Here is a 15,015-nt window from a genome sequence, read left to right as displayed (position 1 = left end):
AGGCAGCATGAGAGCAGTCTTACTTCCATTGCTGAAAAGGCCATACTGGTATTCCAGGATCCACTTGCAATCTACATTTCTTAAGATCAAAGCTACACGATGACTTGTCCAGCTTGGACAGGCCCACGGCCACCCACGTGCAGCCATGTGCTTGGGAACTGACCCTCCGCAGCCATTAGGTCTCTGGCAAGAGCAAGCTCACAAAATACAACCACAAAAGGCAGAGGTGACAGCTGAAGCCCTGCTGTTCTGTAAGGCCAGAGCTGCAGTTGGGCTGTCTCCAATTCTTGTACCTCATTCTTTCCATATTCAGACTTAGACTTGCTCAGACCTCAACTACCAGGAAGAAGAACTGCAGGAATTAAAAATGCAGACTGACAGACCTTTTGGGTGGAATAATTCAATGACTGGAACACTTCAATGCATATTGCATGAGTGAATCAGATAATCATTTTAATGCAAAACTCTCTTTTCCTTTCTTATCCCTTTCTCTTCCACACTGGCTATCCAAAGAGGAAGGAACTTCAGGATTTCAGGAGGGTTAGCCATGGGAGTAGAAGGCTTGATCCTGCAAACTCCAAATGGAAGCTCCTGTGTTGGCAGGATCAGTCCTGTGACTAATGTATCATAGCAGAGATAGTCTGTTTCATGAACTGTCAGGGTTTTCTTTATCCTTTAAAAAAGACAAATTGAAGATGTTTAATAGATACGTAAGTACTGCAAACTGAAAACTGAATTAACACCACTTTAAAGCAGCATCAGTCTCACAGCACATGTTCAGCATCTTTCCGTACCATGTTGTCATCAGGTGACTAGCACAATCTATTGAAATAATCCTAAAGAGCTCCTTGAAGACTACACTAGGTAATGTTACAATACTGGAAATTACTCAGCAAAGAGAATATAATAAGCATGCTAAAATACCAAAACAATTCTTAAAGACTAAGTTACAGAATGAAGACAAGCTTTCCTTATTAAATTTTTTTTATTAAAATTGAGCTATTTTTACATATTTAAAATATTTTATATCCAAATTTTGCAATATTTATGAAAACAATTGTATGCAAACACTTGCATAAAAATATGTAAAATCACAGCTAAGCAATATAAAGCAATACATAGCATGTTCCAAAATGTATTTCAGGACTAGAATACCTGAGTTTTCAATAAGCTGGTTTCCTGCATTTCACTGATTTTTAACAGTTAAATTTAATAATGTATCTGATCTCGTATAAAGCACTTTGGTTGGCAGAAACTGCATGGAAAAGGCAGAGATGGAGCAGAGATATTACTCAGGGTCTATCTTCAGAATCTGCTTCCGCATGAAGATCCACTGTTTGAGATGCTAGGAAGGACTCCCATGTAGCAAGGCACTTAAAAAAAAACCAACACAGATACATATGAATATAGTGCATAGGGAGATTTCTGTAAAACTGGCAGCCAAGGAGAGAAAAAAGAAAGAATAAATAATCACAGAATACATAAGCATTGTCACAAACTGCTTTTTGTGGGACTATGGTAAAAGCAAAATATGGTTTCCTAGGCAGCTAAGTGATATGCAAAATGTTAGCCAACATGCTGAGTGAGCTGTAAAGGTCACTTTTACATAATGACAAGCGCACAGTGTGAGCATCATAATTGTATGTGTTAGCATGGAAGATGCTAACATTAATTATGCTCTTCTTTAATCTCTCCCTTTAGTTACAGGCCAAGATCGCTTCCAAATAGAAAGCACACTGTCAGGCAGTTTCCTTGTAATCTCTGTGGATTCCTATTGTATAGCCAATTTTCTTTCCAAGTTAAATTAAAACTTTTTTTTTCTAAACACAGAGGGAATTAATTTTTCCCCTGAGTAATGGGAAAGAAATGGGACCAGAAAGACGGGGGCTGGAGGGGTGGGGAAATTGTCATCCTTACAACACGTGGCATTTTTCTCCTCATGGAAAAACATAATTGTACAAACTAATTTTTGTATTTGAAGCACCAAGATTGTAGGCAGTAAAATGGAAAAAAAAGAAAAAAAAAAAATCCCCAAATGACTTAGGTTCAATTTAGCTTAAGTGAGTGTTGGCAGCTTAGCAAACCATTATAAATCATAGATTAGTGTTGAGAGTCATGGCAGGGCTATCGCTAGGCAACCTGTGGTGTGGTGATGCTTGTTACTCAAAGTACCAAGTTTCCACTGTTTCAAGTCTGTCATTAGAACATGGCAGGCAAATTCATGCAATAATTTTATTGTTTTGATGCTATTGAAAAAAAAAAGGAAATGGAAACATTCTAATAAAAAGTTGACTTACACATTCACATCTATTGCTCTTGACAGTGAAGCTTATTTACTACTTACTGTACACCGTTTTTTTCCTGAAGAATGTGATATACAATAGGCTTCTGAAATTTATCAGGAAATGTTTTCTTTTATATTAATTAATTTTATAATTAATTTTATATTATCTGAACTTTTAATTAAATCAGTACCTTGAAAACAGCATCGTTTCCTGAGTGAAAACTTTTGCCATAAGCTATTTAAGCCATAGTAATTTGCTGTGCCCACCTACAATGAAGTATCTAGCATCCATCTGTCATTGCTTAGAAGACACAGACAATATGTTAGCATTCATGCTGCTTGAATATAGCCACTGAACTCTGTCGTGTTAGACAGCTCTAGTGAATGACTTCAAAACTCTGCCATTAAATATGTAGATTTAATCATACCGCATTAAAGAGCTCAGGTCCTGGTATTATTGCATATCCATGTGCAAGCAGACAAGTGGGAGGATCTGACAGTCATGAATAATGTTAAAGTATAAGCTCAAAAAGCAAAATGAAGACACACAGGATGACTGGACTTGGGGGAATCCATGATGACACAAGGACACAGAACCAGGGATGCCCATAGAATTATGAGTGACAAAAGTAAAAAGAAAAAGCAAACAAAAGTCAGCAGTGATGCCTCTGAAGACACACAAAAGTAGAAGACGTGGGTCTGCAAGATGATGATAGGCTAAAACAGTTGACTGACTTAAGAGATTACAAAGAACAAGTATGTGGGAGCTTATTTCTGCAGAGGTTTTTGTTCATCAGACATGTTAGAGACTGTTCCTGGGTTTTTTATATATTGTCCCCTAGACTATGGAAACCATGAATCTATTCCCCCAGTCTTTCTTTTCCCATCTGGCTGACAAATTCCCCAACTAACTTCTGCTGCATTTGCACACAACATTATGCTGCTGTTCAGAGCACATCTAAGGTCTGAATTACTGTGAAAAGAAGAATAACAGCGTAAGATTCATGTGGAAATCTGCTTTCTCCACTGACTTTTTGGAGAAATTTATTTTGAAATGGTAAATCAGTGAGAAACTGTGAAAATAGTACTGGCATGAATAGTGATCTGCAAGTGTTGCAAGCTGATTTCTGACTTAAAAGGTCTTTTTGACCTTTTGTATAAAGCCTTTAAGGTTTGATGATTAGATTCTCCCCTACTTCATGTGACACTGTGGCAGGTGAGTCTATCTGAGATGCCTGAGCTGGAAGGTAGCATCTTGGTTTTAAAATGTCAGTGAGGAAGCTGCTAGCAACGTGTCTTCACTGTGGTGCTCAGACTCCGACTTCTGTTTGCTAGATTACCTCAGCCTGGATTACCATCCTAGAAAGCTGCAAGGCACATCTGTTTTCCTAGGCTTTTTCTAGGTGTGGGACAAGAAATGATCGCTGTTTCTTGAAGAGCCTTTTGCTGGCAATGACGACTTTTTTTGTGTGAACCACAGTTTAATTTGTACCATGTAACTCCATGTTCTGTCATTCTGTAATTTCAGTAACATGAATTAAAATACATATATCAGCACTGGCTAGAATGTAAAAATGGCTTTCTGTTATCTTTGCAACACTGAGCCAAACTGCACGTGTTAACATGCAATCACAATATGTTGCTTAACCAGACAGATACAATCTACTGAAATCTTTCCAGACGAAGATCCAAAGCATTTTTTCCAGTTACATAAGTTATTCAGCTTTTAATTTATCCTTGTTTATAAAACCAAAACACATTTTCCAAAATGTAAGAGCAATGGTGGCTCATTTCACTGTCAGACATCACAGTGCTGCTACAGCTGACAAGTTTTATAATTAACCATACCAAAACAAAACTAGGTCTCTGTGCCTTAGGCTCAAGCTTTTTATATTGTGCAGCATAAACTGCATGAACGACATTTTGTTAGTGATGTATACTTCAACATTATTACAGAATGATTTTACTTCATTCTCCAGGGAGGTTTAAAATGGAGATCTAAATAGAGGATCAGCCATCTTTTCTCTAAAAAAAGAAAAACCAAACCTAGGAAATTAAATGTGCATGCATAGGACTGAAATTCGTAATCCAATTACTTGTAAAAGCCCAGCAGAAGATATAAAAAAGCCTAAATACACAAAATGAAATAGCAACAGCTTAAATAAGGCTACTTCACCTAAAATATTCACATTACTAATGCAGGTCACACCTCTATTCTGCAACATCTTTCTTAGAAAAAAACAGAAAAAAGGTTTCCATATAGTAGAATTACATATCTAACTCAAAAGGAGATATGAAAATAGAACATGTAGTAGGGATCATAAGAGCAGCAGTGTGTCACATGCAATGTGTGTTTCTGTTCCAGTTCCCTGTTTTCCATGGTTGATACCTTAAAAATACCATTCAATGATGGCATTTTCTGGAGTAGAATCCGAAAATGAAGTCTTGTGTGTGTCTGAGAGAGAAACAAAAAATACTTCCCTAGTTTCTGGGTGCAAGGAAACAAAAACTGGAGTGCACAGAAACAGTGATTTCCACTTGAAAAAAAATCTTCCTAAATGTATTTAAAAGAAATTTTATGGTTCAAAGATGGATTCTGGCTTTGAAGCAACATTCACAGAGACAAACTGGCTCAGCCATGTGGGAGCTTTTGAAAATCACATGAAGTTTGTTAGCTAAGTTCCCAGGCATTGCTAAGGTAGGATGTGATCAACATGCGTGAGCAGCCAACCTTTTGCTGGGCAACCAAATGACTAATTAAATGCATCACTACAGAGGCCTCCGGGACAAACAACTCTCATATATTTTTCTGCAGACTTTACTAGAGATGTACAGAAGGGCTCTGGAGTTAGAGGGAAGTTACCGTAATGGGGAAGGGGTATTGTTTTGCCCTAATGAATCTTTTGGATCAATTTGTGTCCGTACAACATGTAGGTTACAGAAATAAACTAAATTATGCTTGAAATATTTAAGAAAATCAGGAAGTTATGTATAGTTTTGGAAAAGAATAAGCTGTGTCAATACCAACAAGAATCCAGTATAACAAAGATAACTTCAGCTTTCTATCTGATGAAGCTGCGAAGGTTTAACAGGATTAATCTTACATGAGAAAAATAAAACTGGAGGCAATGCTTAAAAGCAAAGGCTCATCCATGCACAAGAAAATACATGTTCTTTCAATGCCGAAACTAATTATCATCCTACATTATGAAAAGAACCCAATCTTCCTGCATTTACTAGAGTGTCTCATGGGCAGTGGAAAACCAAACTGTGGTACATTTGCTGGATTTATAATGTCTAACCAGTCTTTGGATTGGGCTGCAAAATCTAGCCACTTATTCAGGTGTTTTTCCTGAATAGAATAGGTTAACAAAGTTCTTTGCTGAGAAAAATTAAAGTGTTTCTTTTTCTTTGATGCTGTAAATATCCTAGACATGTGATAGTAGACATGTGAGAAAAACAAAAGGAAAAACTGAATAGATGTTTAATTGCTATTGTTCTTTGAAGCCAGAGTTCAACATTGCCTGGTTTGGTTTTGCTAATTTGTACCAGAAACATGTTAGCTAAATAATAATACCACTACCACCACTACCAATAACTTTGTATCTTGCTTTGGTTTTAGTAGTGCTGCATCTTTAGGGCTTTGCAGAATATCTAATCCTAATTTAAGAAAAATCACCCTGGTGACAATCAGCCTTCTCAACTGTAAACTCCACCCTGTGGACAGCCTGTGATTTCAGCTGTTTGGCAGACAGCTCTTCTGGACTAAGGTGTGGCAACAGTGTCACACCACAGGCATGGGAAAAAGGAATAAAATAAATGGTACGGTGTTAACAGATGGTTCATTCACGAACTTTTCTCTGTCAGGCAAACAAATCGATGCTATTTACTTCAGAAATAGGAGTAAAGTTCTGAATTTTTTAAAAGTAAAACCTTTTCATATTGCTTCAGAAAATCCTCCTTATTTCAGCAATACACTTACAGTCATTATTAATACAGTATGTTATTGGCTTTAAGCCTTTGTGGAATACAGGGAGACTTAAGCACATATTCAACTCTTTTCCAGATGCAAAGAAAAGGAAGTAGAGAACTCTATGAACTCTTGAAACCAGCTACAGGAATACCAAATAATTGGTCAGTCATGGTAATTCTTGGCTACTAAATAACATTATATTTAAATGTATTATAACATAGCTCATACATTATCGCAGGAAAGCCTTCATTCTCATAGGCCTGCATAGGAGCACCCTGTAAATTTGCAACGCTGGGCTTTAATTAGTGTCTTTGTTACCACAGCACTGAGAGACACAAAGATCGGTTCCACAACCGCAGAAACAAGGGAATACTTCTTATTCAAGTCTATTAAATGCAGATGGTCAGTAAACTGGAAGGCTACAGAAATACCTCTGCTTGTTTTGAATTAGTAAGTATGGAGAAATATAATTACAGGTAACACTTTAACGTAACAGTTCACGTAACGTGAACGTTAATTCAGCTTAAGGGAGACATACTTTTTTATGCTAGCTAAGTGATGCTTGACAAGTTGACAGCAGAATCCTTAGGCAACTACAATCAAGGAAAAATCCAAACAAATGTAAGGCCATACTCCTTCCCCATACTGTCACAAAGAACAACTAACATTTTAGGAATTTTAGTATACTTTGACACACTGCTATGTTGTATTTGATCATGCTGGGTTTAGTTTTATACAGTCTTGAAGGACTGGATTCTCTACTGCAAAAGCCACTGGAAAACATGAGATGTCTGTGTGTCATTACTCTGTAGTTCTCAGAAATGTAAGGGATGCAGAGAACGGCCACCAACAGGAATCAGTCCTGATTAGGGTGTGCACCTGGGAAATTAAGTCAGCAAGACTGGGGAATAACAAAGAGCACAGAACACAGTGAAATGCTATGGTAGGGAAGGGAATGGGACACTGCTCCTGGAGAGAGGCAAGAAAGGAATTTAACTGGGGCAGAGGGGGGGCAAAGCTGTGGAAAGGAGGAGAAGTAAGTAGTGACTAAGTTAGAAAGCAGATGATTCCTCATAGGAGACAGACAGAAGAGCTGGGCAACTGAATCGTGTTCATGGCATGAGAACATGCAGAGAACATGCTTTTGGGGGGGGAGGTGTGGGGAAAGGCAGGAAATAAGATGAGGCATGCTACAGCAAGAAAAGGCTTAGTAAGTGTCAAATGGTGCATCAAAAGTGTGAACAAGTAATTTAACTTCAGACCTGAGAGAATGCTAATGATGCAAGTAATAACTGAACAAGTGAAAAAGACTGTAACAAGCACTGTATGCATGAGTTTAATGAGCGAGACTTAAAACTATTATCTTTAAGGCAGGATTTTGTTTTCTACTGAAAGCATAAAGATCATATTCTGATTCTCAGGTTTCTGAGAATCCCTTCCTGAAGTTTTACTTCCAAACAGTGAAAGCAGATGCCAGGGCTTCTTTTTTTTCTGCTGTTCTCAGGGCTGCATTGCATACCTGTAGTTTGTAATATAAGGGCCTCTGACAGTAATCACTTCTCCAATAATTAACCATCAGCAATAACCACAGGTCTCCAATAAACACGCAAATTTTAGACCAAAACTCCCATTAAATATTAATTTTATCAATTTCTCTTGAATATCAGGATTAAGATAATGTTTTTCTGATAAAACAGAAAAAAATTGGTAAGCCCGCACTTTGCAAAGAATGAGTGATACACTTAGCACAATGTTTTCTATTATTGCAACTGCTGCCGTAAGATAAGGTGTTTTTCTTCTAAAATCTAGATCTACCAAGATGTAACAGCAAAAATGTTTTATGCAGATTTCAATATTCAATAAAAGCACCAACAAAGAATAATGTCTCTGTATAAATGAGTTTGTCTGGTATTTCAGAGGCTATTTAAGAAGAACCACTGGCAGTTACAGAGACAGCTGAAGCATTTTCTGCAGGCTGTGACTTAATGATAGTCATTTCATGTACAGTACGAGCTTTGGTGTTCTAAATTAAAATTCTAATCCAGCAAAAGGCATTTCTAGACAGGAAAGAGAACCAAAGAATTATTTTTGTATTTTCATTTAGCTAATCATTCATTAACAAAATATTCCCATATATTTAGCATGATTTTAACATATGTATTGCTGATATAGAAGTCAGAGATCATCAATAACTGAAGAAAATGTGAGAAGATGCCAAAAGCTTGCTGCCTGATTTCAGAAAATATTTTGATCTTAATATGTAACAACAGATTGTCAATGTCCATGCATCTCACAGACTGTATGTTAATTAATTAGGCTTGATGATCAAGAGCTCTGTCTTTTCAATTATGTTTTAACAAAATGATTTGTAAAATCAGGGCACTGTCACTGGCTAACAGGCAATCCATATAAAGTTTAGTATATAGAAATCAACATCTATCGTAAAAATTACTAATTTATGACTAATAGATGGCTTAGTGAATTCAGTTTTTTTCTACCCAAACTAAGGAGAAATACTTTAAAAAAATTCAAGACATATGGGATATTTTCAAAATGCATACTTCAGTTAACGTGTTCCCCATGAAGAAACTTCACAGAATGCTTCACATGTTTTGTTATATGCCTTCAATTTCTCTTTCTTAGTATATACTCTTGTAAAAGAGAATTCTACCAATAATATGAGCCATGGCATTTAAGGTGAGAATCAGAATTAATTCCAACATTTTTCTTTCTTTCTGAAGCAGTGACTTTCAATTACAAAAAGATACAATGTATTCATTGCATACACTTGCAGCATTTGTATTTTTTAGAAAAGTGCAATAAGCTTTTCATATTGATTTCTCAAAATTGTATTGTTCTTCTTTATCCTTGTAAAGTCTGATTACTCATGAAAGGCAATTCCTTAGAGAAAGAATGTGCTGTCTGAAATGGAATCACATTCAAACGTTTTCCTCATACAAGATCATTTACACAAGTCTGAGCTTTCCAGAGGGCTTCTTCATGCAGTTACAGCAAAAGGTTTCCAAACTGAAATATAGCAGCTGATGTTGAACCGGAAAATATGTTCCAGATTGCTGTGGTTAGTAAAACAAGAGTGCCCTCTGTCGATGATGAACTCAGGATCAACTACTTGGGCACAAATAAAACACATTTTGCTTGAAACGTGTCAAAATAAGGATAACTGCCTCCCCGCAAAAACTGGTTCTGAAGTTAACACAGGTTTGAACTAAAATGCAAAATTTCTCTTTACAGACAACCCTTGGACTTCTCCATTGAAGTAATAACATTGCTATGAGAAAGGGTTTTACCTCTTCATAATAACGGAGATTGTTCTCAGCCACATTAGTGAACGTTGATCTCATATCACACTGCATGTTCTGCTTCCACCTGTCCCAATCTGCTTTCAGAGCATTATTGGCACATTCGACTTTGTCTTCAAGTTTCCCAATCTCTTCTGAGAACTAAATATGAATTGTAAACATTGAAAAATATCAGTAAAGTCACCATTTCAAAAGTGATTGTAGTGCAGACAAACAGAACTGCAGAACTAAGGCTGGTATTTAACTTAGGACAGAAAATCATTCCCCAGGGATAAATTAAAATTTTATTCTTAATTAATAACTCAGTACAATTTCTGAAATATTAGTAACAGAAATTATAGTCCGGAATTAAAGTGTTGCTGAAGATATTGTTTTTGACTGAGAAGTTACAGACTGGTGCCTCTTGACTAGCAGTTGACAGTAATGCATCTAACAAGGAAAATACAGGGGGCTTTACTGAAGCAGAATCAACTATACAAATTAGATTTGGCCAGAAAAGCTGAGAGAACCCTGACAAAACCTTTGATAACCCCAGGAGAAACGAGAATGGGGAGAAGACAGAAGAAATTAAAAGAACAAACTTTCTGAATTCTTGCCTGTCACCTTGCCATCTTTTTTTGTGGACCTAACCGCTGCGCGACCATTTGAGGGAGAGAGAAATACAGAAACAGAGAAAGAAATTAAACGAAAGGACTTCTGCAGTGAAGAAACCCTTTTGCAGTGATCCTTGATGAAAAACCTTGAGGGCTACTCCACAGACATTATTTGCTTCTAATTACTGTAGATGCACAAAGTGACTTTTCAGCTAATGGGGATGAGTAAGTGGACAGAGGCCCTCTGTCTAATGAGTCTTCTAGTCCTCTCAATAATTTTGTGACCTGTTGTCATTTACTTATCAGCTGTGTCAATTCTGGCTGGCACCCAGTCACAGAACAAGGTACACCTGCAGTTACAGTGCAAATTCAGCTGTGTGCTGGGCCTGGCCGAGCCCCCAGCAGCCCTGCAGTGCTGCGCTCGCACCGGTGCCCGCTGGCGGTGACAGCCCACTGGGGTTCTGCTGCTGAGCGGGGCTCCCGCAGCACCACGGCTTCTCCAACCACCCACCCCAGGCTGGGGGGGGCAGGTCTTGGCAGGGGACGCAGCCAGGACAGCTGACCCAAAGTGACCAAAGGGATACTCTGTACCGTATGACATCTGCTCAGATATAAAAGCGAAGAGCAAGGAGGAGGAAGGCAGGGCATTCGTTATTTACGGCATTTGTCTTCCAGAGCAACCGCTACGCGTACTGAAGCCCTGCTTCCCGGGAAGTGGCCAAACATCACCTGATCATGGGAAGCAGAGAGTAACATCTTTTGTTTTCCTTTGCTTCTATGTACATGACCTTTGCTGTTGCTTCATGAAACTGTCTTTATCTTGACCCACAAGGTTTTTTCCACCTTATTTCCCACCCACCTCCCAGCCCCATTCTGCTGAGGAGGGGAGTGATAGAGTGGCTTGGTGGGCACCAGGTGTCCAGCCAAGGTCAACCCACCACAATCTGCTGGTACTGCACAGCGACTGTCTGCAGCAGGAGGGAGGTCAGGCAGAAACACCACCAATGAGGAACATCCAGCAGGAAAAGTTCATCTCTTTGTGTTGTTTCCATTGCAACTCAGGTCCCACACATCATCCTCTTCTTCCTTGTATTCTGCTTTCAGGCAGATTGGTTTTTTCCTCATACAACACCCCTGTAAAGTTGCATATGTGCTTATGCTCTCTGCAGAGTTGGTGCTTTCATTATATGAACTTTAGGATGCCAGGGTTAACTTCCGGGATTTTCAAGGAAAGCTTACGCTATTGGCAGAATGCAGAAACATCAAAATTCACAGCAGGATGTGGGAAGTCTTGGTGTGCAGTCTGCAGCTTGAACCATGCAAGGAAGACAGAGTTCCAGTACAACAGCCAGCAGTGCTGCCGCCATCAGACACGAACAAAGCAACACTGCCAGAAATGGTCACAGAACCTCAGCCCAGTGCTTAATTCACAAACCACAGATCACAATTCAGTCTGACATACTAGAATCCTTCAGCTCTTAAAGTAACCAAAAACTCAGCTAGTAAAACTGAAAATTTCATCTGAATGGATTTTCTCCACATTCCACAATACACAGATGAATAAATGTTTCTAGTTTAGACTTGATTTCTACATTGATTTCCCTTGCCACACTTCTAGATTAATGAAATACTGGTTATTAATCAAGAACAAAATGCAAAATATTATTTCTACTTTACTGAAAAGTCCAAGTTCAATTATCTAGGCAGACCAGTAATTAAACTATGGACAAGGGTAATTTCAACTACCAACACTGTATTCAATCTGAAAAGGTCAATCTAAAACTTGAATGTGGGGAAATTTCCTTTAAAGGAATTACAGGCAGCTGGATTTCGTATCTTGGACATGTCCCAGGTTAATTGCCTTTCCTTCAAACACCAAAAATGAATGCACACCGAATACTGAAAAGTGAATATTTTTAAATGATTTAAGAGTAGGAAAGGCAGTTGGATCCATTTTCTGCTTTTGCAGAAAAAGTCCCTATATGGGAATGAGCTAGGCTATAGACATAAAGAACTCTTCCAACTTAGAAGTCCTGGCTGCAGCAGCTTTCCCTTATCTTGTCCTTCATATCTTTAAGATATTCATTTTTCAGTTTGTTTTTGTATTGCCTTTTCTAGGAACTATGACTTTCTTCCACGGTGTAGTCACATCATGTGGACAAGGCAGACTGTTCTACATCCCTGCCTGGATATGTGGTTTACACATCACCCTGTAAAGCCCAAAAGAAACTGTCTGTTGTATCAAGGCAAGGGTTGGACTTAAGGTCTAAAGACGGCGTTATGCCGCACTCCCTCATCTCAGGTACAGAGGTATAAGATCTACTTTTTCACAACTGAAAAGAAACACAAATGCCACCCTCTTCAGGGGCCATGACAGCAGAAATCAAAGAATAATGGCTTAGTCTCAACAAAAACATCTGCCTAGTGTGTTCCTCATTTATAAGATGTACATTGTTACAATTTATCCTTCAAAGTAAATATGATTCTGGATCCATTTTTTTATGTTGACCTCACTGAGGCAGCCTGTGTGGTAAGTTAAACCTCACATCAGTGATGGCCAGAAAAAGCCAGCACAGTGCTAACCAGACGTCAGAGCACGGGACGGGAAGGTGGGAGGCAGCTAGGGCAGAGCACTACCCGACGTGAACAGTGAGCCTGTAGCCAAAGAGACTTGGCCCGTGAGCCAAACTACCTGGTAAGTGACGCAGCATTTTAGACTATCTCACTATGCAAAATAGCATGCTTTTCTATCTGCTACATGAAATAATCCTACAGCTTGGTGATACTAACCCTTTTTAGCCTGCAGTTAAAACATAAGATATATTCAGAATGTGATAGATTCAGCATTTAATCTCTTTACTACTCAGTTTCAAGCCTGAATACTGGAGTCCTTAAGTTAGCATTTAATGCTTATCTGGTTCTGTCAGAGTACATTATACCAACCTTTTGTCAGAATTACTGTTAACACTAGTGGCAGTACCAAAGCTGTTGAAAACTCCCAAACCACAGAGGGAGGCACTAGCATTGCTGTGTACACCTTCAGAATGGAGTGTGGGAGCAATGGAGTCAAAAAACTCCAACATCTTTACAGCCAGAGCTCTAGAAGTAAAAAAGGTCTAGATAAGCAGGAGGGCACCAAAGTCCTCCCAAGTATCCCTGTCACAGCCTGCATCCAGAAGCACAGCCTTCAAACCTTCCATACCCTGAACAACTGCCGCCTTCATGGACTGAATTTTGGCATGGGAGACGAGGTTTTGGCTTTTTAGCAGCACCGCAAGCAGCTTTCTAAAAGCTTGGTGGCAGAAGCACAGCTCAAGAAAATGTGTTTTCCCAGCCAATGAGCCTGACATCTCATAAGGTTTAATTTGAGATTCCAGCCTATTTCAGCTGCGCTGACCTTGGGGATGTTCTGTATTCTCCTGCTGTATAACCTCCTGTTTGTTAAATTATTTAATGTTTGCCATTTTGTTTAGCATTTGTGACCAATGCTAAAGATCTTACGCCTTTTATCAGCTCTAATGACAGTCTGAGATTCCATCTCTATGGTGGAAATCATGGTGGTTTAACCCAGCAGGCAGCTAAACACCACACAGCCACTTGCTCACTGCCCTTCCGCCCAGTGGGATGGGAGAGAGAACTGGGGAAAGGAGTAAAATTTGTGGGTTGAGACAGAGACAGTTTAATGGGATAGAAAAGAAAGGGAAAATAATAACAACAGAATTACAATGTACAAAACAAGTGATGCACAATGCAATTGCTCACCACCCGCCGACTGACGAGTTCCCAAGCACCAGCCCCCAGCCAGCTTTCCTCCCAGTTTATATGCCGAGCACGACATCATATGGTATGGAATATCCCTTTGGCTAGTTTTGGGTCAGCTGAGCCAGCTGTATCTCCTCCTAGCTCATTGTGCCCCTCCAGCCTACTCACTGGTAGTAGTAGAGGCAGGGTAAGAAGATGAAAAGTCCTTGACTTAGTGTACACAGTGCTTAGTAACAACTAAAAACATCAGCATGTTAGCAACATTATTCTTATCCTAAATCCAAAACACCGCACCCTACCAGCTACTAGGAAGAAAATTAACTCTATCCCAGCTGAAACCAGGACAGTATGTACTTCAAGATTAGAGTTCACACCACTCATTGTCAGCAGAATTCTGGCTACTAGATGGCACTGACCAGTTCAATCTGACACCTATGAGATCATTAGCCGCTACACGAGTTCTGCTTAGGAATAGAAATGCGCAAATACAGCCAAACTCAGTGTTTGACACCAATTCCAGTAACAGTACCTCTGTTACGACCACCTTTTATTCTGAAATCAGTCTGCTTAAAAATGGCAGCAAAATATTTCAACACATAATACAAATTAGAACATAGTAACAACCTGATGAAAACAACAAGTTACTTGAATTGTTAAAAATAGTAGTACACCATTCTCTGTGGCCAAACTATCATTAATAGAAAAAGCCTTCAACATCTAATTAAGAAAAAGTCTTCAGGACACAGCTGCCACTCAATTAGAGAACAGAGGATTTTACGATTAGATTAGACTGACATCTGTTTTACTGCTCTCATGAGACTGCAAGGAGAATCAGGCTCTCAGAAACAGGATTTTTTGAAATGAGTAAGAAACAGAGGAGTTGGAAAGATAAAACAAAAGTCTGAACACCTGGGTAATCACACTGTCCAAAGGCTTTTACCAAAACTGTAAAAACAGTTTTGGAAACAAACAGTGAAAAAGACCAGGTTGTGCAAACTGATCTCAAAACTTTACTGGAAGCAAGTACAAACATCTCCTTATGGAGTAAACCATTGTCAATATCAAATCGACATGGCATGATCA

At 38.9% G+C, this 15,015-nt stretch overlaps 1 protein-coding gene across 2 annotated transcripts in view; it reads right to left on the bottom strand.

The window, feature by feature from the left end:
• Positions 1-971: 971 nt before the first annotated feature.
• Positions 972-15,015, bottom strand: part of SNX7 (sorting nexin 7) — a 31,037-nt gene continuing 16,993 nt past the window's right edge. For both annotated transcript variants that reach the window (XM_037403635.1, XM_037403634.1), the window contains 2 exons: positions 9,566-9,718; positions 972-1,373 (listed from right to left, as the gene is read on the bottom strand). In XM_037403635.1, the coding sequence (XP_037259532.1) occupies positions 1,293-1,373; positions 9,566-9,718 (234 nt within the window). In that variant the 3' untranslated portion in view covers positions 972-1,292. The remainder of the gene's footprint in view (positions 1,374-9,565; positions 9,719-15,015) is intronic.

The sequence above is a fragment of the Falco rusticolus genome, chromosome 11, assembly GCF_015220075.1.
Source record: "Falco rusticolus isolate bFalRus1 chromosome 11, bFalRus1.pri, whole genome shotgun sequence".
NCBI lineage: Eukaryota > Metazoa > Chordata > Aves > Falconiformes > Falconidae > Falco > Falco rusticolus.
This window is presented reverse-complemented; position numbering and strand designations above follow the sequence as displayed.